This window comes from Oncorhynchus kisutch, unplaced genomic scaffold, assembly GCF_002021735.2.
Source record: "Oncorhynchus kisutch isolate 150728-3 unplaced genomic scaffold, Okis_V2 scaffold3875, whole genome shotgun sequence".
In the NCBI taxonomy this organism is placed as follows: domain Eukaryota; kingdom Metazoa; phylum Chordata; class Actinopteri; order Salmoniformes; family Salmonidae; genus Oncorhynchus; species Oncorhynchus kisutch.
Genome location: NW_022265820.1, coordinates 286,270 through 313,100, shown reverse-complemented (window position 1 = coordinate 313,100; position 26,831 = coordinate 286,270). Strand labels below are relative to the sequence as shown.

The 26,831-nt window shown below is 46.0% G+C and overlaps 1 protein-coding gene and 1 long non-coding RNA gene across 2 annotated transcripts; both read left to right on the top strand.

Moving 5' to 3' along the window:
* Positions 1-1,523: 1,523 nt before the first annotated feature.
* Positions 1,524-8,164, top strand: LOC116372058 (uncharacterized). The gene is made up of 4 exons (XR_004209104.1): positions 1,524-1,664; positions 1,744-1,827; positions 2,339-2,434; positions 5,664-8,164. It is a non-coding gene; the product is annotated as an uncharacterized LOC116372058 (long non-coding RNA).
* Positions 8,165-9,295: 1,131 nt separating this feature from the next.
* Positions 9,296-26,410, top strand: LOC109880710 (uncharacterized). Its single transcript, XM_031821124.1, has 9 exons — positions 9,296-9,339; positions 9,690-9,814; positions 16,081-16,938; positions 17,087-17,178; positions 17,424-17,723; positions 18,126-18,371; positions 18,499-18,751; positions 20,142-24,452; positions 24,774-26,410. The coding sequence occupies exons 1-9, from the start codon at positions 9,320-9,322 to the stop codon at positions 25,139-25,141; spliced, it is 6,573 nt and encodes a 2,190-aa protein (XP_031676984.1). The 5' UTR covers positions 9,296-9,319; the 3' UTR covers positions 25,142-26,410.
* The last annotated feature ends 421 nt before the right edge of the window (positions 26,411-26,831 follow it).

Below are 26,831 nucleotides of genomic sequence, written 5' to 3'. Positions count from 1 at the left end.
ACCACCACCGCACTATCACCACCACCACACTATCACCACCACCGCACTATCACCACCACCACACTATAACCACCACCAGCGCCCACACTATAAACCACCACCGCACATATAACCCACCACCTGCACTATAACCACCTCCGCAACTATAACCACCACGCGCACTAATCGCCACACCACCACACTATCCACCACCAACCACCACACTATAAACCACCACCACACTGTAACCAACCCACCACCACCACACTATAAAACCACCACCGCACCTATAACCCTACCACCACCGGCACTATCAACCGCCACCACCACCACCCACCACCACACTATCACCACCACCGCACTATAACCACCAACCACACCACCGCACTATAATCACCACCACCACCCGCACTATCACCCACGACCGCACTATAACCACCACCACACTATACCAACCACCGCACTTAACACCCACCCGGCACTATAACCACGCACCGCACTATAACCCACCACCTGCACTATAACCACCACCGCACTATAACCCACCACCGCACTATACCACCACCGCACTATAACCACCCGCACTATAACCACCACCGCACCTATACCACCCACCGCACTATAACCACCACCGCACTATACCACCACCGCACTATAACCACCACCGCACTATCACCACCACCGCACTATAACCACCACCGCCACCACCACCACCACCACCACCACACTATCACCACCACCACACTATAACCATCACCGCACTATAACCACCACCGCACTATAACCACCACCACCACCGCACTATAATCTACCACCACCGCACTATAACCACCACCACCCCACCACACCACCAACACCACCACCCTATAACCACCACCACCACCACCCACACTATCACCACCACCACAACTATCACCACCACCACACTATCACCACCACCGCACTATCACCACCACCGCACTATCACCACCACGCACTATAACCTACCACCACCGCACTATAACCTACCACCACCGCACTATAACCTACCACCACCGCACTATAACCTACCACCACCGCACTATAACCTACACCACCGCACTATAACCTACCCCACCACCGCACTATAACCTACCACCCACCGCACTATAACCTACCACCACCGCACTATAACCTACCACCACTGCACTATAACCTACACCACCGCACTATAACCACCCCCGCACTATAACCACCACCGCACTATACCACCACCGCACTATAACCACCACCGCACTATAACCACCACCGCACTATAACCACACTATAACCACCACCGCACTATAACCACACTATAACCACCACCGCACTATAAACACCACCGCACTATAACCACCACCACACTATAACAATAACCACCACCACACTATAACAATAACCACCACCACACTATAACAACAACCACCACCACACTATAACAACAACCACCACCACACTATAACCACCACCACCACACTATAACCACCACCACACTATAACCTACCACCACACTATAACCTACCACCACACTATAACCTACCACCACACTATAACCTACCCACACACACTATAACCACCACCACACTATAACCACCACCACACTAGCTGTCTCTCATCCTGTGACTGTGTTTGTTTGTCAGGAGGAGGAGATAAGAGAGACATGATTCCACTAAATGATATGGGACCAGGTATGTCTGCACACACACACACACACCAACACACATGCCTAAACACACAGCTGTTAACAGGCCTTGGCTTGTCTTCCAGATGCCTACTCCACACTGGACCAGAGGGGGAGGAAGAACACTCTGGACGGAACACTGGAGCCTGCTGACAAAAGACACAGCACAGGTACACACACACAGAGCATGTTCTCGCATGTCTCACTAAATACTGTGGTTAGCTTCTTTTCTCACAAACGATTTCTCACTTAACTTCTGACACTAACCCACTTTATCAACACTCTCTCTTCCCCCTCTCTCTCACCCCCCCTCTCTCTCTCTGCCCCCCTCTCTCTCTGCCCCCCTCTCTCTCTGCCCCCCCTCTCTCTCTGCCCCCCCTCTCTCTCTGCCCCCCTCTCTCTCACCCCCCCCTCTCTCTCACCCCCCCCTCTCTCTCACCCCCCTCTCTCTTCCCCTCTCTCTTTCATCTGATTTTCTGGTTTTCATATTGTTCGTTCTGAACACACCCGTCTCTCTTTCTCTTTTTTTCTCTCACTCTGCTTCAACCCACCACCTTTCTTCCCCCTTCTCCCTCCCCCTTTTCTCTCTCCTGTCTTACTTACCACCCTTTTCTCCCCCTCCTCCCCGTTCTTTCTTTCTCCCCCTTTTCTCTTCTTCCCACCTTCTCTTCCCCCTCTCAGGGAGGGCTGTATGAGGAGAGGCGGGACTCTGTTCCTCTCATGGACTCTTATGACGGTTAGGCCACACCCCTCCCACACACTGCATGTGAGCGCATGGTATGTGTGTCAACCGACTGAACACCTGCCTCTCTCACTAAACCGCATGGCCTAACTAACCTCTCTGTGTGTGTGTCCCCCATTGTATTGGTGTTTGTTTCTTGCTCCCTCTGCTGGTGATTTGTATATTTGATATAGTATGATGTTGATCTTGTGTCTTGATGTTTGTTTCATTTGTTTCATGTCTGTATACATATGGCATTTTGTCTTGTGTGTGTTTGATCTCTTTTCAAGAGTCTGTGTCATGTATTGATTGGTGATGTTTAGGCTGTGTGTCATGTATTGATTGGTGATGTTTAGGCTGTGTGTCATGTATTGATTGGTGATGTTTAGGCTGTGTGACATGTATTGATTGGTGATGTTTAGGCTGTGTGTGTCATGTATTGATTGGTGATGTTTAGGCTGTGTGTGTCATGTATTGATTGGTGATGTTTAGGCTGTGTGTGTTCATGTTGGCTGTGTGTGTCATGTATTGATTGGTGATGTTTAGGCTGTGTGTCATGTATTGATTGGTGATGTTTAGGCTGTGTGTCATGTATTGATTGGTGATGATTAGGCTGTGTGTCATGTATTGATTGGTGATGTTTAGGCTGTGTGTTCATGTATTGATTGGTGATGTTTAGGCTGTGTGTGTTCATGTTGTCTGTGTGTGTTCATGTATTGATTGGTGATGTTTAGGCTGTGTGTGTCATGTATTGATTGGTGATGTTTAGGCTGTGTGTGTTCATGTTGGCTGTGTGTGTTCATGTATTGATTGGTGATGTTTAGGCTGTGTGTGTTCATGTTGTCTGTGTGTTCATGTATTGATTGGTGATGTTTAGGCTGTGTGTGTTCATGTTGTCTGTGTGTGTCATGTATTGATTGGTGATGTTTAGGCTGTGTGTGTTCATGTTGTCTGTGTGTTCATGTATTGATTGGTGATGTTTAGGCTGTGTGTGTTCATGTTGTCTGTGTGTGTCATGTATTGATTGGTGATGTTTAGGCTGTGTGTCATGTATTGATTGGTGATGTTTAGGCTGTGTGTCATGTATTGATTGGTGATGTTTAGGCTGTGTGTGTTCATGTTGGCTGTTTTTGTCATGTATTGATTGGTGATGTTTAGGCTGTGTGTCATGTATTGATTGGTGATGATTAGGCTGCTGTGTGTCATGTATTGATTGGTGATGTTTAGGCTGTGTGTGTTCATGTATTGATTGGTGATGTTTAGGCTGTGTGTGTTCATGTTGTCTGTGTGTGTTCATGTATTGATTGGTGATGTTTAGGCTGTGTGTGTTCATGTTGTCTGTGTGTGTCATGTATTGATTGGTGATGTTTAGGGTGTGTGTGTTCATGTTGTCTGTGTGTCATGTATTGATTGGTGATGTTTAGGGTGTGTGTTCATGTTGTCTGTGTGTCATGTATTGATTGGTGATGTTTAGGCTGTGTGTGTTCATGTTGTCTGTGTGTTCATGTATTGATTGGTGATGTTTAGGCTGTGTGTGTTCATGTTGTCTGTGTGTCATGTATTGATTGGTGATGTTTAGGCTGTGTGTGTCATGTATTGATTGGTGATGTTTAGGCTGTGTGTTCATGTTGGCTGTGTGTGTTCATGTATTGATTGGTGATGTTTAGGCTGTGTGTGTTCATGTTGTCTGTGTGTTCATGTATTGATTGGTGATGTTTAGGCTGTGTGTGTTCATGTTGTCTGTGTGTGTCATGTATTGATTGGTGATGTTTAGGCTGTGTGTGTTCATGTTGTCTGTGTGTGTTCATGTATTGATTGGTGATGTTTAGGCTGTGTGTGTTCATGTTGTCTGTGTGTGTCATGTATTGATTGGTGATGTTTAGGCTGTGTGTGTCATGTATTGATTGGTGATGTTTAGGCTGTGTGTGTCATGTATTGATCGGTGATGTTTAGGCTGTGTGTGTTCATGTATTGATTGGTGATGTTTAGGCTGTGTGTGTTCATGTTGTCTGTGTGTGTTCATGTATTGATTGGTGATGTTTAGGCTGTGTGTGTTCATGTTGTCTGTGTGTGTCATGTATTGATTGGTGATGTTTAGGCTGTGTGTGTCATGTATTGATTGGTGATGATTAGGCTGTGTGTCATGTATTGATTGGTGATGTTTAGGCTGTGTGTGTTCATGTATTGATTGGTGATGTTTAGGCTGTGTGTGTTCATGTTGTCTGTGTGTCATGTATTGATTGGTGATGTTTAGGCTGTGTGTGTTCATGTTGTCTGTGTGTGTCATGTATTGATTGGTGATGTTTAGGCTGTGTGTGTCATGTATTGATTGGTGATGTTTAGGCTGTGTGTGTTCATGTTGTCTGTGTGTGTCATGTATTGATTGGTGATGTTTAGGCTGTGTGTGTTCATGTTGTCTGTGTGTGTTCATGTATTGATTGGTGATGTTTAGGCTGTGTGTGTTCATGTTGTCTGTGTGTGTCATGTATTGATTGGTGATGTTTAGGCTGTGTGTGTCATGTATTGATTGGTGATGTTTAGGCTGTGTGTGTTCATGTTGTCTGTGTGTGTTCATGTATTGATTGGTGATGTTTAGGCTGTGTGTGTTCATGTTGTCTGTGTGTGTCATGTATTGATTGGTGATGTTTAGGCTGTGTGTGTCATGTATTGATTGGTGATGTTTAGGCTGTGTGTGTCATGTATTGATCGGTGATGTTTAGGCTGTGTGTGTTCATGTTGTCTGTGTGTGTTCATGTATTGATTGGTGATGTTTAGGCTGTGTGTGTCATGTATTGATTGGTGATGTTTAGGCTGTGTGTTCATGTTGGCTGTGTGTGTGATGTTTAGGCTGTGTGTGTCATGTATTGATTGGTGATGTTTAGGCTGTGTGTGTTCATGTTGTCTGTGTGTGTCATGTATTGATTGGTGATGTTTAGGCTGTGTGTCATGTATTGATTGGTGATGTTTAGGCTGTGTGTCATGTATTGATTGGTGATGTTTAGGCTGTGTGTCATGTATTGATTGGTGATGTTTAGGCTGTGTGTGTTCATGTTGGCTGTGTGTGTCATGTATTGATTGGTGATGTTTAGGCTGTGTGTCATGTATTGATTGGTGATGTTTAGGCTGTGACCGATTGTCTTCAGTAGCAGGTTCTGTGTCCTCTCAATCCTCTAAGTTTATACAGCTGGTTTATGAGTTGCACTCTTACTACGAATATTGCACATGGTAGTAACCCTTCTCTCTCTCTCTCTCTCTCTCTTTCTCTCTGTCCTGGTCTTCCCACAGAGAAACTGATAGTGTGCATCACTAGAAGAGAGCAGCCTCTACCGGCCTACTGCCCCTGCTGAACCTCTGGACACTCACTGAGGGACCACTGACTCCACTAGAACTGGACTCTCTCCTTCTGTGTCTTTTTCTCTTTCCTTTCTCTCTTTTTCCTCTCTCCTCTCAATTTCTTAATCTTCTTTCCCTCTTATCTCTCTCGGGGTCTGTGACATAAGCCACTTGCATGACCTTCAGCCTTCCTCACCTCCCCAGCTCTCCCTCATTCCTCTATTTAGACTGTGCCTTTTAGCCACTAAAGGAACACTATGGACTCCTGACATCCCTCTTCTACCTGTCCACACTACTATGACATAAGACCACTTCTAATTTAGTAACTCCTCCCACCACAGTGACACACTAACCCCCAACACTACACTAACTCCTCCCACCACAAAAGGGACAGTTGTGACTTCATCTGGGAACTGGGAATGTTCACCACCACAGTAACAAAGCTAATCAAAAGGGAACTGTTGGAATGGGATTCAAACTGTAACTGAACTTAAACTGACAAACTCCTTTTTTTAATGGAATGGTTCAAACTGCATTTCTACAAGTGATTGTGAAGATTTCCAGTCAAGGTTTTTTTTCTTCTTGTGATAACTAATTACCACTAAACTTCTGTTTCCCAACAAAGAATCAATGTTTGTCGATCTACCGCCAGTGTTGCTTTGGTCTTTGTTTGAGGTGTGATTGCTGAGTTGTGGTTCTGACTACAGTGATGAACACGTGCCAAACTACACACCACTATTGCAGTAACTTTCTACTACAGAGTATTTCTGAACACTACTTCTCTTCTCAGAGCCATCTGTTGTGATGTTCTAGTGTATATGACATCATTGGGTGATGTCAGACAGGCACTGGTGTGCCATTGGGCAGTGTTGTGGGAAAGTAAGTAGCTTGACGACCACTTTAACATTTTACACATGGGTCTTGCGTCACAGAACATTCTTGATCGTCTGTTCTGCAGATTATATTTCTATGATTTTCACCCATGTATAATAGACCAGTGAACCGTTTCGGCTCTATTCAATACATTTATATCTGTGTGGCTCTTTAGCGTCATTGTTATACCCCCTTTCTCAACTCGCTCTGGTTCTAATGGTTCTCCTGAAGCTATGGGAGAAACCACAGATTTGATTGTTGATCCAGTGACTGCATTTCTTTCAATCTGCAAATCTCTATATATATGAATGTGTAAATATGTGATCGCCTTCAACTACGTCTGTGTGGCTCATGGCTAACTGGAGTGCCTCGTTCGGTGGTGTTTTTAAGGTGGGATGGGGGGTTTCCCTGGGGGTATCATTCACTAGCAGCAACATTCCAGAACATTGAATCCAAATGGAATGTATAGAACAGTTTTTTGTGTGTGTTCCGCATAATAACACAATGGAATGTATAGAGTTGATATGATTGATGCTCTGCATATGGAACAGAGAGAACCATTCTAGTGCCATACGTTCCACGTCAGACTGGAGTGTTCCAGCCTACTGAACCTACGCCTGGGTGTCCATCTACCCTGCTGGACTGGCTGGTGTCCATGGAGACCACAGAACACTAAGAGGGGAGAGGACACATTTAGCTGGTTGTTTCCCTCCAGACTGAGTTCCTTTAGTACCGTAGACAACATTATTATTCTCAGTGCAGAGTAAGATGTAGATATTTTCTCAGTAGATTAAAGCACTAGGGGTAAAAGCGTTTCTTGGTTCCTTTGATTATTTTCATGCCAATCCAACACTACAAATGGTCAGTCTCAGAAAAATGTAAATGAGTTGCCTTGTAACCAGATATAGTCCTAGAATGAGATGATCTAGAACTGATACAGGAAATGATGTGGGAGTGGAATCCAATGGGAAAGTGGGACTAAAGAGGGGCGGAGCATAACATTAAATTAGCAAGATTTGTATAAGTGCAATGACCTGATTTTGATTCTAGTTGCTATTTAAAAAATAAATAAAATAAAAAGCAAAATGTAACTATATATAGAAGATAAATATTTGTTAATTTTACTGGTTTTATGTATTGTTTTTATATTTTATGATTTGGGTTTATTCGTCTTGCAGGTATTGTGGGTGAACGCATATGCAATCAGGTTTATTTTTGAATTGAGAAACATTTATGGTTTATATATTTTAATTAAAGAGAAAACAAGCAAAACACAATGTAAAATCAATTTTGCATTCCAAATGGTCCCCTATTCCCAATATAGTACACTACTAAATGGCATGATATGGCTCTGGGTGAAAGTAGTTAACTATATGGGGGACATTTAGGAGACAGTCCAACTCTCAATTTCTGTCAACAGTTTATTATTGGACCGCTGATCTAAAATGTGATTCTGGATGAAAACCTTAATCTCTTCTATGCCTTGGCTCTTAACGTTGCACATTTCTCTCATGAATGGAATATGTAACAAGCAATACTGTTTATAATAAATAAAATAAAAAGTGCTTTTTTCAATACTGGCCTTGACTTTTTTTCTCTCTAGCTCTGTGTGTGATTTGAGAAATGCATGTGTTGCAGTAAATGTTAGTAGTTCTCCCTGTACAGTACTCTTCATAAACACACATCAATCATACGATGTCATGCAGTGTTGAGACGCTGAAATCAATGGGAGAAGTAACGCACGCCTCTGATTGGCTAAAGTCGAACAGAATACTTTTCAACATTGAATTTAAGATTTCAACAAGTTTGCTCTTGATCAGATCAAATGGCTCTTCCGTTGAGTGCGGAACGACAGACGTTGATTATCAACGACGAGCCGAAATGACCCCATGATTCGAATGTGCAGGCTTGGCTTTTCCCACGTTAACTACGCATGAACACGCACGATCGCCCCTCGCGATTTTGACGTTGAAGAGAACCCCTTTCTGAAGTGTGACGTCAGTCCGTGAATTTGACCACGTTGTGGGAATATGTCAACATTAACTATTTGAAACAAATTGGTTGGCGATATTCTGATTTTTGAGAAAGCAAGTCACTAGAAAAGAAAAAGCCCTGACTGGCATCGAAAAGGTAAGCATGTGCATTAGCTAGCCGTCCAGCTAACACATTTAGCTAACGTCACCAGACTTTCTTCGTTTCTAGTTCCCCGGCACGAGTGTGCTGAAGAGTATACATATTAAACTAATGACATAGAAAGCTGTACCGCAGTTGTTTGAGAACGAAATTAATGTGCACGAATGCAACACATTAACATGTGTTTTTGATTGTAGGCCTATTGTCAGTGTGTCTTAAGTGGAGGTCGCCCACAACACGCTTTGAATTGCATTGCGTTCCAACAAGCGTTCCAACGGAACAAGCGGTCTTTTCTAGCAAAAGCACTAACAAGTGATACGAATAGGTGAACTTTTTTTTATACTAGTCATGAAACGAATGTGTTAACTAATACATGACAAAAGAGTACCACATGTAAAGTACTAGCCACTCACCCCGGTGGTGTGTATTTATGGAGGCCAAGGGAAGCCAGGATTACCCAAGAAAAATTTTAACATTTTCGTATTTCTGTGTTTCATAATTTTCCTTCAATTCGAAAGAGGCTGAATGGATATCACAGGAGAAAGCATCCGAGCGAGCGAAACAGCGCCCCTCTGTCTCTCTACGTGCAGGCCATCTATCTGATGCTGTCTGGTCCAAACAAGTATGACATTGTTGCTGCCCGTAGCATCTCACAACCAACTTCACACCTTGTCTTTTCAGCCCAGTCTTCTCCAAGCACGACATTTTGAAACAATGAATGAAAATCCGGTTTTACCATTGTTTCATTTCGTCAAATGCTGTATATCGTCAGATCGATCTGCAGTCATTTAAATCTCTTCCCCATTTTCCCTACATCCCTTTCTATCCTCTAAACCCCACAACTCTATCCCTCTCTCCGTGCTGCCTCCCCCCTTCTCCCCACATCCATTGTTTCTCTGTCTCCTTTACCACTCTATCCCCCCTCTCCATTCTACCCAATATCCCCTCCCCCAACCCACCCCTCCCTCTCAGGGTGGAGGCCAAGAAGAGGAGGATGTGGAGGTACCGTCTGCCTGGCTTTGAGTTGAGGCTCCTGGAGGAACTACAGAGACAGAAGCACAACAGTCTCTACTGTGATACCCTGTTACAGACTGATGGTGAGGGAGGAGGGGAGTGATGGAGAGACTGCAGTCTACTGTGATACCCTGTTACAGACTGATGGTGAGGGAGGAGGGGAGTGATGGAGAGACTGCAGTCTACTGTGATACCCTGTTACAGACTGATGGTGAGGGAGGAGGGGAGTGATGGAGAGACTGCAGTCTACTGTGATACCCTGTTACAGACTGATGGTGAGGGAGGAGGGGAGTGATGGAGCGCCTGCAGTCTACTGTGATACCCTGTTACAGACTGATGGTGAGGGAGGAGGGGAGTGATGGAGAGACTGCAGTCTACTGTGATAACCTGTTACAGACTGATGGTGAGGGAGGAGGGGAGTGATGGAGAGACTGCAGTCTACTGTGATACCCTGTTACAGACTGATGGTGAGGGAGGAGGGGAGTGATGGAGAGACTGCAGTCTACTGTGATACCCTGTTACAGACTGATGGTGAGGGAGGAGGGGAGTGATGGAGAGACTGCAGTCTACTGTGATACCCTGTTACAGACTGATGGTGAGGGAGGAGGGGAGTGATGGAGAGACTGCAGTCTACTGTGATACCCTGTTACAGACTGATGGTGAGGGAGGAGGGGAGTGATGGAGAGACTGCAGTCTACTGTGATACCCTGTTACAGACTGATGGTGAGGGAGGAGGGGAGTGATGGAGAGACTGCAGTCTACTGTGATAACCTGTTACAGACTGATGGTGAGGGAGGAGGGGAGTGATGGAGAGACTGCAGTCTACTGTGATACCCTACTACAGACTGAGGGAGGAGAGAGAGGGGGGGGGGGGGGGGGGGTGGAATCAATCAGAGCATATGAGCAGAGATGAGAGGTTGGAAATCCTGTTCATCTCTCATGTTGCTCAGCACTCCAGTGTTCCATGTCCTTTCCTACTGCTCATCTCTCATGTTGCTCCATGTCCTTTCCTTCTGCTCATCTCTCATGTTGCTCAGCGCTCCATGTCCTTTCCTACTGCTCATCTCTCATGTTGCTCAGTGCTCCAGTGCTCCATGTCCTTTCCTACTGCTCATCTCTCATGTTGCTCAGCGCTCCATGTCCTTTCCTACTGCTCATCTCTCATGTTGCTCAGCGCTCCAGTGCTCCATGTCCTTTCCTACTGCTCATCTCTCATGTTGCTCAGCGCTCCATGTCCTTTCCTACCGCTCAGCTAAAAACCACTCTGCTCTCACAGGAGAAAAACAAACTGCTGCCCCAAATTCGTTCCATTCGTTAAAATCACAATTGAACCAACATCCATCTATTGCTGTGACTACCTGGACCTACCTATTGGTTTTAACCAACATCCATCTATTGCTGTGACTACCTGGACCTACCTATTGGTTTTAACCAACATCCATCTATTGCTGTGACTACCTGGACCTACCTATTGGTTTTAACCAACATCCATCTATTGCTGTGACTACCTGGACCTACCTATTGGTTTTTACCAACATCCATCTATTGCTGTGACTACCTGGACCTACCTATTGGTTTTAACCAACATCCATCTATTGCTGTGACTACCTGGACCTACCTATTGGTTTTTACCAATATCCATCTATTGCTGTGACTACCTGGACCTACCTATTGGTTTTAACCAACATCCATCTATTGCTGTGACTACCTGGACCTACCTATTGGTTTTAACCAACATCCATCTATTGCTGTGACTACCTGGACCTACCTATTGGTTTTTACCAACATCCATCTATTGCTGTGACTACCTGGACCTACCTATTGGTTTTTACCAACATCCATCTATTGCTGTGACTACCTGGACCTACCTATTGGTTTTTACCAACATCCATCTATTGCTGTGACTACCTGGACCTACCTATTGGTTTTAACCAACATCCATCTATTGCTGTGACTACCTGGACCTACCTATTGGTTTTTACCAACATCCATCTATTGCTGTGACTACCTGGACCTACCTATTGGTTTTAACCAACATCCATCTATTGCTGTGACTACCTGGACCTACCTATTGGTTTTTACCAACATCCATCTATTGCTGTGACTACCTGGACCTACCTATTGGTTTTAACCAACATCCATCTATTGCTGTGACTACCTGGACCTACCTATTGGTTTTTACCAACATCCATCTATTGCTGTGACTACCTGGACCTACCTATTGGTTTTTACCAATTGAAACCAAACCATATGGATTTAAACGAAAAGTATTTGAATAAACATTTCTAATAGGCTGCGTGTCATATAAACACTCTAAATAGGATGATTACATTTCTAATAGGCTACATGTCATATAAACACTCTAAATAGGATGATTACATTTCTAATAGGCTACATGTCATATAAACACTCTAAATAGGATGATTACATTTCTAATAGGCTGCATGTCATATAAACACTCTAAATAGGATGATTACATTTCTAATAGGCTACATGTCATATAAACACTCTAAATAGGATGATTACATTTCTAATAGGCTGCGTGTCATATAAACACTCTAAATAGGATGATTACATTTCTAATAGGCTGCGTGTCATATAAACACTCTAAATAGGATGATTACATTTCTAATAGGCTACATGTCATATAAACACTCTAAATAGGATGATTACATTTCTAATAGGCTGCGTGTCATATAAACACTCTAAATAGGATGATTACATTTCTAATAGGCTGCGTGTCATATAAACACACTAAATAGGATGATTACATTTCTAATAGGCTGCGTGTCATATAAACACTCTAAATAGGATGATTACATTTCTAATAGGCTGCGTGTCATATAAACACTCTAAATAGGATGATTACATTTCTAATAGGCTGCGTGTCATATAAACACTCTAAATAGGATGATTACATTTCTAATAGGCTACATGTCATATAAACACTCTAAATAGGATGATTACATTTCTAATAGGCTGCGTGTCATATAAACACTCTAAATAGGATGATTACATTTCTAATAGGCTACATGTCATATAAACACTCTAAATAGGATGATTACATTTCTAATAGGCTACATGTCATATAAACACTCTAAATAGGATGATTACATTTCTAATAGGCTGCGTGTCATATAAACACTCTAAATAGGATGATTACATTTCTAATAGGCTACATGTCATATAAACACTCTAAATAGGATGATTACATTTCTAATAGGCTGCATGTCATATAAACACTCTAAATAGGATGATTACATTTCTAATAGGCTACATGTCATATAAACACTCTAAATAGGATGATTACATTTCTAATAGGCTACATGTCATATAAACACTCTAAATAGGATGATTACATTTCTAATAGGCTGCATGTCATATAAACACTCTAAATAGGATGATTACATTTCTAATAGGCTACATGTCATATAAACACTCTAAATAGGATGATTACATTTCTAATAGGCTGCGTGTCATATAAACACTCTAAATAGGATGATTACATTTCTAATAGGCTGCGTGTCATATAAACACTCTAAATAGGATGATTACATTTCTAATAGGCTGCGTGTCATATAAACACTCTAAATAGGATGATTACATTTCTAATAGGCTGCGTGTCATATAAACACTCTAAATAGGATGATTACATTTCTAATAGGCTGCGTGTCATATAAACACTCTAAATAGGATGATTACATTTCTAATAGGCTGCGTGTCATATAAACACTCTAAATAGGATGATTACATTTCTAATAGGCTGCGTGTCATATAAACACTCTAAATAGGATGATTACATTTCTAATAGGCTGCGTGTCATATAAACACTCTAAATAGGATGATTACATTTCTAATAGGCTACATGTCATATAAACACTCTAAATAGGATGATTACATTTCTAATAGGCTACATGTCATATAAACACTCTAAATAGGATGATTACATTTCTAATAGGCTACATGTCATATAAACACTCTAAATAGGATGATTACATTTCTAATAGGCTGCATGTCATATAAACACTCTAAATAGGATGATTACATTTCTAATAGGCTGCATGTCATATAAACACTCTAAATAGGATGATTACATTTCTAATAGGCTGCGTGTCATATAAACACTCTAAATAGGATGATTACATTTCTAATAGGCTACATGTCATATAAACACTCTAAATAGGTCAGGAGTCAGACCGGGAGCCTAAGAAGGAACGAAAATGAATGAATGAGGCTATATTATTATTTCAAGGCAATAGCCTACATAGAAATACATTGTGAAGCATTTGCGAGTGTGACGCAATAGGCTGGTACGGACATAAAGCATTTAAACAACATTTTGTTGTATTAAATAATTATAGTCTATAAATTGTGCATATCGGCTGTGAATTACTGAGAATTAAATACAAATGAAATTGACTAATTAGAGCCTTTTGAAAATGTTGAGCTTGGCCAGTCTGTGGCTTCAGGCCCATGCGATGGTGACTTCAGGCCCATGTGATGGTGGCTTCAGGCCCATGTGATGGTGGCTTCAGGCCCATGTGATGGTGGCTTCAGGCCCATGTGATGGTGGCTTCAGGCCCATGTGATGGTGCCTGGAGAGCAGACCAGCAGTGGAGAACATCCTCTCCACACTTGCAGAGCCAATGGGGATGATAAACACCTGTTTGGCCACTCTTGCCAGACTGGGCAGGGTTGTTTTCTACATTTTTCTATAGGTAGGCCTAAAGGTTTATAGACAAAATAACGCAATCAAAATGGAAAGTTCTTTGAACGTGGGAATATGCCAGGCCTGTTTGGCCAAAATCAGTTATGGCCTATTGTGTAGATAATAGAACGGAAATGAACTAAACCTTTAAGAGGTGTCAAATCAAACTTTATTTGTCACTTGCGCTGAATACAAGTGTAGACCTTACCGTGAAATGCTTACTGACAAGCCCTTTACCAACAGTGATTTGTAGTTTAGAAATACTTCACTACAGTGACACACTTAATTAGATACCCACTTTCTGTTAGCATGTGCACATAGTAAGTACCCCATCATGCTTTTGGGATATGTGTCTTTTCAGATTCCACAATGATTCTTTAGTTGTGGACAGAACGTCATCCCTCTCTTGCTCTTGGTCCTCATCTTTATAAGTCACCTTGATTTGGCACCTGTGTGTTTGATCACTTTCTTTATGACAATATTTAGAGAACTTCATGACAGTAGCTAAAGCAAGGGGCTGTAGCAGCACACCAGTAGACTACAGATGCATGCTGGGCCGGGCATGCCCTGAGCTGGTGAAGTGAGCACTACTGGAGAGAAAGTGGAGCGGGCGAGAAGGCCAACCCTCCAGCCTTTGGGAATCTCGCTCCACCTTCCAGTCACATTGGGCCCCTCGCTCCACCTTCCAGTCACATTGGGCCCCTCGGTCCACCTTCCAGTCACATTAGGCCCCTCGCTCCACCTTCCAGTCACATTGGGCCCCTCGCTCCACCTTCCAGTCACATTAGGCCCCTCGCTCCACCTTCCAGTCACATTAGGCCCCTCGCTCCACCTTCCAGTCACATTGGGCCCCTCGCTCCACCTTCCAGTCACATTGGGCCCCTCGCTCCACCTTCCAGTCACATTGGGCCCCTCGCTCCACCTTCCAGTCACATTGGGCCCCTCGCTCCACCTTCCAGTCACATTGGGCCCCTCGCTCCACCTTCCAATCACATTGTGCCCCTCGCTCCACCTTCCAGTCACATTGTGCTCCACCTTCCAGTCACATTGGGCCCCTCGCTCCACCTTCCAGTCACATTGGGCCCCTCGCTCCACCTTCCAGTCACATTGGGCCCCTCGCTCCACCTTCCAGTCACATTGGGCCCCTCGCTCCACCTTCCAGTCACATTGGGCCCCTCGCTCCACCTTCCAGTCACATTGGGCCCCTCGCTCCACCTTCCAGTCACATTGGGCCCGCTCCTCTCACATACTCTGGAATCAATGGAACGGTGTCAGACACATGGAAACCACATTGAAGTCCATTCCAGTCAATAAAATGAGCCTGTCCTCCTATAGCTCCTCCCACCAGCCTCCACTGGTCTCTACTGTGATACCCTGCTATAGACTGATGTTGAGAGGGGGAGGGAGGGAGGGACAGTAATGAATGGATGTAAAGTAACCAAATGATTGATGTAAGTTAGGGAGACCTAATGAGGTTTAGATTGAGGATAGTAAATAAATGGATCAATCAAATCCAACTGCCGTTCTTCCTCTCCTTCCACATGCCCTTATTTCACACCTAAACCCCATTAGGCCTTCATCACATTTCCTAACCTGCATTATACATGTAGCTAATGATGTCACATTTCTCTCTTCCCACAGGATTGTCAGTCCCGGCCCACAGCTGCATCCTGGCTGCCCTGAGCCCCTACCTGTCCAATGCCCTGTCCAACCAGTCATCCCCCCTCCCGGCTGGGCAGAGATGGCCACTCAAGCTCCAGGCTGTGAAGGCCCAGACCCTGCTGAAGCTGGTGGATCTCCTGTACTCCGGAGAGCTGGAGGGAGAGGGCACCATGGAACAAGAAGAGGTTATGGCCGCTGCCTGTAAGCTGGGCATAGGCCGCTTGGTGGAGGGGTGGAAGGACCGGGGGAGGGAGGGAGAGGGGGAGGAGGAGAGGAGGTGCAGTCTCAGAGATGTGGGGGTGCAGACGGAGGGAGGAGAGACACAGGTGGGGGCATTGGTGGAGATGGGGACACAGACTGTGGACTGTAATGGAGGTATTTACATGACTTTCCTCAGTCCTCTCCCTGATGCTCTCCCTACACCCCTCCTACTAGTCCAGAGCAGCAGTGAAGGCCAGCAGCACACAACTCACACGGCACTCCCTTTCCTGAGTCCCCAGATTATGACCCCCACTTCACACCCCAGTTCCACTCCACCCAGCGTCAAAGCACCGGTCAACTGTGGAACAGCTCCCTTTAGAACCCACCCTCAGACCTCCGAACCGGAGGTCACAAACCTCTCATCGTCCTCTGTTGTCCTGAGCGGTGACATGGTCACCCAGGGTGACGATTCGGACCACCCCACAACACCCCGGGAGGAAAGTGCCGTCCCAGAATGCTCTGTGGCGGAGAACGTTGTGACGGAGAGGAGGATGGAGAAGAAGAGGGAGCAGCAGCTGACATCACACACTGGGAGAGCAGAGGAAGGAGGAACAGGGGAGTGTCTGGAGAGGAGAGGTATGAGGGGATGACAGTTATTTTACACATCCTTTGGGGTTTCTAGTTAGTTTCTGAATCTCATATATTTAGCATGTTGTTTCTTTGTACTGTAAAGTGTGTTGCCGTGAATAACTGCACTGTAAATAAGATGTGATGTGATTGTGAGGTGTGGTTGGGAGGAAGTGGCTGAGCGGACAGAGGCTGGAGAACACTCAGATCTCCATCAAGGTCAAGCTGAGGAGGAGGACCAGGGGACAGGTAGGTGGGGTGTCCAAAATGGCACCCGATTCCCTAAATAGTGCCCTAGTTTTGACCTGGGCCCTGGTGAAAAGTAGTGCACTGTGTAGTGAATAGGGTGCCATTTTGGATGTTGAGTTTTTCTTTGCTAATGTGTGCCTCTGCTTGCTGTCTGGAGTCCAGGCCGGGTTAATGTAAAACCCCTTATTCTCACTCTTTTGATCTAAAAACTGCTTTATCAATACATTTGATTGATTGTCTAACAGCTGTGGGAGCTGGTCAGTGGGCAGGAGACGGACGGAACCATCTCACCTGGTCAGGGGCAGGAGACAGACGGAACCGTCTCACCTGGTCAGGGGCAGGAGACAGACGGAACCGTCTCACCTGGTCAGGGGCAGGAGACAGACGGAACCGTCTCACCTGGTCAGGGGCAGGAGACAGACGGAACCGTCTCACCTGGTCAGGGGCAGGAGACAGACGGAACCATCTCACCAGGTCAGAGGCAGGAGAGGGACGGAACCATCTCACCTGGTCGGAGGCAGTTGGTCCTCGCTGCTCTGAAGAAGGTGAGTGACACAGTAACTATGAAACTGTTTGAATACTTCCAATGCCATTCTAACTGATTGTTGTCAGTCAGCAAAGTAAGAGATTAATTTGAGGGCTACATTTTCACTCTAGAACATTTTTGCCCATGAGTTTTGATACAGTGAATAGCCATTACCATGTTAGGAAACCATTGAGGGGTTTCTGAATAAACTGTCCATTATTCAAGTTAATCTGAGCTGTCAAAACAGCAGCACAACAGTTCAAATATATATTTCCTAAACATTACTTTTGAAACCTTGTTCAGATGAAACCCTGCTGAAGACAGAATAGGTGTGTAAACGTTAGTATATAAATGTAATGGAGCCATGTGGTTTATCTTCTCTAAGTGTTCTAAAATGTCTCCTTTTATTCTGTCACGGCAGGAAACGCATGATCGCATGAGGACAAGACAACTACCACGCCAGCCTCTCCCCCCGCCCCAGTCCCCAGCCCTCCCCTGGTGCTCTAACCTCGACACAGCTTTCCTCACCCCTCCACCCCGATCCCGCCCCCAACTCACCTCCAAAACCACCACCACCCAGTCAACCTCCCTCAAACACTGCAGCTCCACCCAACAACCGACTCCACACCCAACACATGAACCACAGCTCGCCTTGCCCCAGCCTCCGGTACCTTCATTTATTTGACGATAAATAAAATAAAAACAATTCAACCACACATTTGAAAATGATCCAGGTTAACACAGAAATGTTTAACAACATATATCCGTTGTGGTCCTCTTGTTTTGGCCGGCAGGTAGAGGATTCGGATGAGCAGATTGAGAAGATGCTGGAAGACATCATGATGGGGTTGAACATACTGCCCCCTGTGGTTCTGGATAGGGACTGCGACCAACGCCACCATCTCCAAAGCCACGACAGACCGTCGGCCTGCTCCTGCTCGCATCATCCCGTCCACGCAAGGCACGGCGCAGTTGGCTCGGCTTCTCGTTGCGTGTGTTCCCATGTTCCAATGACAGGAAGTGATGATGCGTCGTCAACTGAAACAGGTATGTTTTGTAACATGTTATGTGATTGACCACCTTTCTCTACTGTTGTATCTACATCTGAGAAGACTTCATCTTTACATTTAGCAGATGCTCTTATCCAGAGCAATTAGGGTTAAGTGCCTTGCTAAAGGGCACATCAACAGATTTTCCATCTAGTCAGCTTGGGGATTTGAACCAGCAACCTTTCGGTTACTGGCCTAGCGCTCTTAACCCTAGGCTACCTGCTGCCTTGAATCTGAACCAGGCTCCTTGTTAACTATGTTTTAAGGCTTTCTAGCGACTTAGGTCAGTGTTTCCCAAATCCAGTCCTCCGGTACCCCCAGCAGCCCAACTCCGGTTCTCCAGTACCCCCAACAGCACACATTTGTGTTGAAGCCCCAGACAAAAACACCTGATTCAACTTGTCAAGGGCTTGATGATTAGTTGACAAGTAGAAGCAGGTTTGCTGTTGGGGGTACTGTAGGACCAGAGTTGGGCTGTTGGGGGTACTGTAGGACCAGAGTTGAGCTGTTGGGGGTACTGTAGGACCAGAGTTGGGCTGTTGGGGGTACTGTAGGACCAGAGTTGAGCTGTTGGGGGTACTGGAGGACCAGAGTTGAGCTGTTGGGGGTACTGGAGGACCAGAGTTGGGCTGTTGGGGGTACTGGAGGACCAGAGTTGAGCTGTTGGGGGTACTGGAGGACCAGAGTTGGGCTGTTGGGGGTACTGGAGGACCAGAGTTGGGCTGTTGGGGCTACTGGAGGACCAGAGTTGGGCTGTTGGGGGTACTGGAGGACCAGAGTTGGGCTGTTGGGGCTACTGGAGGACCAGAGTTGGGCTGTTGGGGGTACTGGAGGACCAGAGTTGGGCTGTTGGGGGTACTGGAGGACCAGAGTTGGGCTGTTGGGGGTACTGGAGGACCAGAGTTGGGCTGTTGGGGGTACTGGAGGACCAGAGTTGGGCTGTTGGGGCTACTGGAGGACCAGAGTTGGGCTGTTGGGGGTACTGGAGGACCAGAGTTGGGCTGTTGGGGGTACTGGAGGACCAGAGTTGGGCTGTTGGGGCTACTGGAGGACCAGAGTTGGGGTACTGGAGGACCAGAGTTGGGCTGTTGGGGTACTGGAGGACCAGAGTTGGGCTGTTGGGGCTACTGGAGGACCAGAGTTGGGCTGTTGGGGCTACTGGAGGACCAGAGTTGGGCTGTTGGGGCTACTGGAGGACCAGAGTTGAGAAACACTGACTTAGTCTATGTATGATAAGTCATGTACATTTTAAATGCTTGCCCTTCCTCAATTACTCACAGCATTGCTTGCACTTATCTCACGTGTCATCCATTACAATAGATTGATATTAGCACCCACACTTAGCTACCACCAGGCTGACCTCTAGCTCTCTGTCTTTCTCTCTCAAGCCTTCCACTCCATCACCTCCTCCCATTTCGTCACCACGACAACCTCCTGCACAGTCACCCCTGACCTTTACCTGGACCCACAACCTCTGACCCCTCACCAATGTTCCACCTATCACCCCTCCACCCCCCTCTCTCATCCTCACCCCCACTTCTCCTGTAATGATTACTCCTCTGACTGGGCCTCCTATTGTTCAGGTGTCCAGTGCTCCTCTGAGAACGCCAAGAACCACCAGGAACTCCTGATCCGGTTCCAGAACTCTCAAAACCAGGAACTCCAGAACTCCAAGAGCCTGGTGTTTGGATGTGGTGGCAGCAGCAGCATCATGCCAGTCCACTCAGGCTCTTCACCAAGGCCTCCCCACCAGTCCCTTCCTCAGAGCCAGGCCTCTCTACTTTACGCAGGGGAAGAGGACCGAGATCCAGGGTTCTGGGAGGGTTCTGCCCAGACGGGCGTTCCGTCGACATACAGAGACCATGTTTGTAATCTGTCCTCTGCGGATTGTCTGTCGTCCAATGGAGACACTACTCCAAGTCATGTGAATGGAGACACTACTCCAAGTCAAGTGAATGGAGGGACCATCCCAAGTCATATGAATAGAGAGGCCATTCCAAGTCAGAGTCCGAGTCAGGCCAGTACGAATCAGGAAGTTCCACAAGAAGAGGGACCTTCGGTCACCCCCGGTTTCCTACCCCCCTCTGAAACTGATGCTTCTGAACCACAACATCCAGCATGCCCACCAGATGCCTCTCCCTGGAGAGGACTACATTTCCCAGAACTCCTTTCACTGCTGTCTCCAGGAAGTGAAACCCAGCCTTCCCAATCTCCTCCTCCACAATGGGAAGAGCTACGCCTGCCAAAATGTCTCTCACCCTTAAATTCACCAGAATCCTTACCCCCACCATCTCCGGCGAAACCCTTCCTTAAATCCCCATTCCGGCATCCTGTAACTCCATTCCATAGAATCCCTCAGCTGTCAAAGCTACCACCTTGGCTCTGCTGCACTCCGAGAAGACTACAGTTTCCACTGAGCTCCATGATCCACTCTCCACGCTCCCCAGGAAATCTGTGTGAATCTAAAAAATTCCTTGGGCTGCCGTGGGAATCCAACAACAACTCCGAGCAGATGACTGATGGTCAATACAAGGCTAGCATTAGCAACAACTCCGAGCAGATGACTAATGGTCAATACAAGGCTAGCATTAGCAACAACTCCGAGCAGATGACTGATGGTCAATACAAGGCTAGCATTAGCAACAACTCCGAGCAGATGACTGATGGTCAATACAAGGCTAGCATTAGCAACAACTCCGAGCAGATGACTGATGGTCAATACAAGGCTAGCATTAGCAACAACTCCGAGCAGATGACTGATGGTCAATACAAGGCTAGCATTAGCAACAACTCCGAGCAGATGACTGATGGTCAATACAAGGCTAGCATTAGCAACAACTCCGAGCAGATGACTGATGGTCAATACAAGGCTAGCATTAGCAACAACTCCGAGCAGATGACTGATGGTCAATACAAGGCTAGCATTAGCAACAACGCAAGACTGACCGGAAAAGAGGACGAGGAGGAGAGGAAAAGGAAGAAGGTCGCGACCACCACTACGGGGCGAAGGCTTGAGAAAGCAAAGGCGAAGATAAGAGAGGGAGATGAAACCTGGAAGCCCCACAGTAACAGGAAGAGAATCCGTGTGAGGAGAAAGGAGGGTTTGGAGCCGGAGCAGGGGCGAAGGACTGAGACCCCAAAAGCAAAGACAGAGAGGAGACAGGAGGATGAAACCTGGAGTCAACACAGGAAGAGAATCCGTGTCAGGAGAACAGAGGGTTTGAAAGCGGAGCAGGAACAATCAGAGGACAGTGAGACCCCAGAGCCTCCTCGGAAAAAGAGGAAACGTAACGCCTCTACAAAGATAGAAGATAGTCCTTTAGTGAGGACTGAAAGGGTGAAACTCAACGACAGAACGAAGACTGAGAACGGACAAGTGAAAATAAGCCTCTGCTCTGTCAGTCTGTCAACCAACAATGTCTTAGCGAGCGAAAGATTAGGACGGTACCTTTCCAACACCTCCACAAAGTCTTTGTCCAGCCTTGGGGAGGAAGCCAACCCACCTCCAGAAGGAAGGGAAACGGGGAACCCAGTAAGGGTGCTCCGAGCCAGGGATCGAGATGTGAAATGCCCTCCTAACGTTTGGACCGCAACCGGGAGCTGCTCCCCAGTAAAACTTCACCAAGAAGACAAGCAGTCCAACATGTCTTCTGAAACTCCCAGTCCCTCCTTCTCCGGGTTTCAAGCTCTGGCCAAAGCAGTTGGACTGCTCCAAATCCCACCAACACCACCCCCGAAACGGAAACGTGGTAGACCCCCCGGTAAGATACGACCAGGAAAAAAACAGGTTTCCCAGGCTGGTGGTTTATTCCCCACCAGTGCCATGACAACGGGCATCCATGACGCAGAAGCTGTTGAGCACAAAAAGGAAAGAGGAGAAGGAGAACCTCAGGGAAAGGAAAGAGGAGAACCGCGGGGAAAGAAAAGAGGAGAACCGCGGGGAAAGAAAGGAGGAGGAGGAGAACCGCAGAGAAAGGGAGGAGGAGGAGAACCGCAGAGAAAGAAAAGAGGAGAACCACGGGGAAAGAAAGGAGGAGGAGAACCGCAGAGAAAGAAAAGAGGAGAATCGCATAGAACGAAAAGAGAAGGAGAACCTCAGAGAGGGAAAAAAGGAGAAGGAGTACCGCAGAGAAAGAAAAGAGAAGAACCGCAGAGAAAGAAAAATGGAAGAGAACCACAGGGAAAGGAGAAAGGAGGAGGAGAACCTCAGGGAAAGGAGAAAGGAGGAGACCCACAGGTAAAGGAAAAAGGAGGAGACCCACAGGTAAAGGAAAAAGGAGGAGACCCACAGGTAAAGGAGAACGGAGGAGGGGAACCACAGGTAAAGGAGAACGGAGGAGGGGAACCACAGGGAAAGGAGAAAGGAGGAGACCCACAGGTAAAGGAGAACGGAGGAGGGGAACCACAGGGAAAGGAGAACAGAGGAGGGGAACCACAGGGAAAGGAGAAAGGAGGAGGAGAACCTCAGGGAAAGGAGAAAGGAGGAGACCCACAGGTAAAGGAGAACGGAGGAGGGGAACCACAGGGAAAGGAGAACAGAGGAGGGGAACCACAGGGAAAGGACGACAAGCGAAAGAAGTGCAGGAAAAGGGTGAGGCTCAGGGAGGGACATGGCAAAGGAGAGAGAGCAGAGTTGTTCCAGAGACTACCTGAGCTGTCTAAATCTAAAACAGTTGCTCAAAAGCCTAGCTCGCAGACAACTTTCCCCAGTACCCATGAAGAGCATGTTCCTACCAACTGTTCAGGGATTGGAACCGGAACCATTCTGCAACCCCAGCCGTCGGGTCAGCCACAGAACTCCAGTCCAAAAAGATCTGGAGAGACTGAATCAGACAGAGACCCATTGAGACCCCCTGCTGTCAAGCGGACCCCCTCCAAGGGTCGGGCACCCACTGTGTGTCTCAAGAAGTTCCAAGAACTCCTGAAGCACAGGCACCAAAAGACGAGGAAGTCCACCAAAAGCAAGGAGACAAAAGAAAGTGAAAGAAAATTATTGAAACCCAATGAAAGTGACAACGGTCAAAATGAATCAAGACTGATGAACAAAAACACAAGTTCCTCCCAGTCTCTAGAAAGGGAGTCGGCCATTAGACCAACCGTTGATAATGACCATCAGACCAGCCGAACAGAGAGCGACCAGCCAGAGGAAAAAGATGGAGGACACGACAGCAGCACTTGTGGACAGGAGACGGAGTATCAAGAACAGATCTACGAAGAGACTGAAAGAGAGAACGTTGAGGATGGAGAACATTTTGAGTACACAGAAAAAGTTTTAGACGGGGAAAACGTGGATGCGTCAGGAGACTTTTTCAAACTCCGAGAGGAGCTGGCTACCTTATCGATGACAAGGACAAAGGACATTGTGGATCCTCATCTGAGCGACAAAGGCAACAAGGAAGGAAGAGATCTGGTTTCCAAGGAGAACAGAGCGAGGGAAACAGACTCGTCTTCAGAGACAAAACAGAAGACCGAAAAGGGGAAAGGATCCGTGGTGGAGGCGTATAGGAGAAGTGTGATCATCCAAGAGGTGGAGGAGAAAATGGAGGATGGATATTTGGAGATGGAGATCTCCAGCGAGGAGTTGGATGTGGTTGATGAGGTCCAGCAGACGTTGGGCTACGCCGGGGCTGAGGAAGTGAGTGGGGAAGAGGAGGAGATAGATGTAGAGGAGATGGGTCCAACGATGTATCCTGATGCAGGTAAATCAATTTGAACCTGAATTATTTTTCAATTTTGAGGGAGATTTTGAAGTGGATTTAACAGGTGACATCAATAAGGGATCATAGCTTTCACCTGGATTCACCTAGTCAGTCTGTCATGGAAAGAGATCATAGCTTTCACCTGGATTCACCTAGTCAGTCTGTCATGGAAAGAGCAGGTGTTCCTAATGTTTTGTACACTCAGTGTAGTAGTAGATCGCTACTGGCAGTTGCTTTTCATATTTTAATCTAGTTTGAGCTTAAATAGTCTCAATTATGTTACCTCTTTTAAATGTTTACGATGGGTTTCTTTATTCGTAGCTTGGCAGGAGGTTCCCGGCGCCAGAGACGTGGACCAAGTGAGTTCCACCATGGCCAGCTTCAGAGGCATCACCCACAACCACATCCACCTCCCTCAGAAAATCAAAATGGCGACCGCTGCCCCCGAGATGGCCGACGTGAGTATTCCGACCCCTCTGGAGGCAGAGCCTTCCACGCTGACATCACGAAGGGTCACCACGGGGTCAACAGGAAGCTGGGAGCCAGAGGAGGAAGAGGATGTGGAGGTGGACGTTCTTGAGTGGTCGCCGGATGTGCGACCAAGAGTGTGGGGAGCGGGCCTTGAGCAAGGCGTCACAGAACTGACCGAGGAAGACGAGATAGACGTGATGGGAGAGGAAACGGACTGAGTAAGTGGGATGGTGTACTCTTAGGGACGTGTTCATTTAGAATCCAGTAATAAATAAAAAATAATACAACGTTACCATTGGAGAACGCAAGTGTGTATTCTTCAACAGAAAGGCTAGCGTTGCATGTGTGTGTTCTTCAACAGAAAGGCTAGCGTTGCATGTGTGTGTTCTTCAACAGAAAGGCTAGCGTTGCATGTGTGTATTCTTCAACAGAAAGGCTAGCGTTGCATGTGTGTGTTCTTCAACAGAAAGGCTAGCGTTGCATGTGTGTATTCTTCAACAGAAAGGCTAGCGTTGCATGTGTGTATTCTTCAACAGAAAGGCTAGCGTTGCATGTGTGTATTCTTCAACAGAAAGGCTAGCGTTGCATGTGTGTGTTCTTCAACAGAAAGGCTAGCGTTGCATGTGTGTGTTCTTCAACAGAAAGGCTAGCGTTGCATGTGTGTGATCTTCAACAGAAAGGCTAGCGTTGCATGTGTGTGTTCTTCAACAGAAAGGCTAGCGTTGCATGTGTGTGTTCAACAGAAATGCTAGCGTTGCATGTGTGTATTCTTCAACAGAAAGGCTAGCGTTGCATGTGTGTGTTCTTCAACAGAAAGGCTAGCGTTGCAAGTGTGTATTCTTCAACAGAAAGGCTAGCGTTGCAAGTGTGTGTTCTTCATTGGAAACGTTTGTTATTTGCAACAGATTCTAAACAGTGTGTTCTTGAGAAGAAAGGCTACCGTTCCTAAGCAACCTCCCCGCTCCTCCTCTCCACACTGTTAACTATCGGAGCAGCCCCAACCTTCCACACTGACTTGATGAGACTAACTCACAAAATGAGGGTCTCGCTATATAAAAAAAAAAACCTTTGTTGATTGTGATTTTGTTGTTTTTGTTGTAACTGTTCTTCAGCAGAATGCCTTATGAGCCCTAGACTAGAGACTCGGCAAACGCAGCTACTCTTTTGTTACATTTCAGGGCCTGTATTGACAGCTTCTCAGAGTACGAGTGCAGATCTAGGATCAGTTTTTCCTTTCAAGTCATAATGAGTAACAGGGCCTACTCTGAGACGCTGGTGAATACTGGACCCTGGTGTTCATGCTGGTTATTTTGATACCTTCAGAATCAGTCAGTGTCCAATCAGAAGCACTTAAATATGTTTACATCTGCCACTTTTGACAAGTTTTTTATTTGTAGCTTCATTGTTTGTATAACTTTGTAAATTAGAAAGAAGGCCTGTCATTAAAATATAATAATTGTGTTGTATTAAAATGGCTTTCTTGACCACAGCTGTCCAATAGATTTGTTTTCTCAAGCACGGTCATTTTGTATTTGCTTAAACCTAGCTATTGAAGTAAACATTTAACTTTGCCTACTATGCTCAATGTTTGTACTCATGCTCAATGTTTGCTCACATCCAATTACAATTTTCAAGCCTCCCAGTCAAGCAATCTGTGTTCTAACAAAAAGGAGTTTGTTTGATGTTCTGTTGGGGCCATAATGAGAATGGACTGTCACTTGCTGTCTCTGAGACCTAGTCCCAATACTTTAACAATGCATCCTTACTTTCTACCTCCCTTGAAGAATTGCTCACTGAACATGGCAGGATAAGTAGGGTTCTTGTAAATAGTTTACAGCAATCTTTTCTTATGAGATTTATTGTGTCAATCATGAGGTAAAAGTGAAGGATCAAGGATTCATTGGAAAA

Excerpts from the sequence above, each read along its gene's own strand:
- LOC109880710 (XM_031821124.1), top strand. The coding sequence starts at position 9,320 with ATGCTGTCTGGTCCAAACAA. Across the intron at positions 18,372-18,498 it reads TCGCCTTGCCCCAGCCTCCG|GTAGAGGATTCGGATGAGCA; the intron begins GTACCTTCATTT and ends TTTGGCCGGCAG. Across the intron at positions 24,453-24,773 it reads AACGATGTATCCTGATGCAG|CTTGGCAGGAGGTTCCCGGC; the intron begins GTAAATCAATTT and ends CTTTATTCGTAG.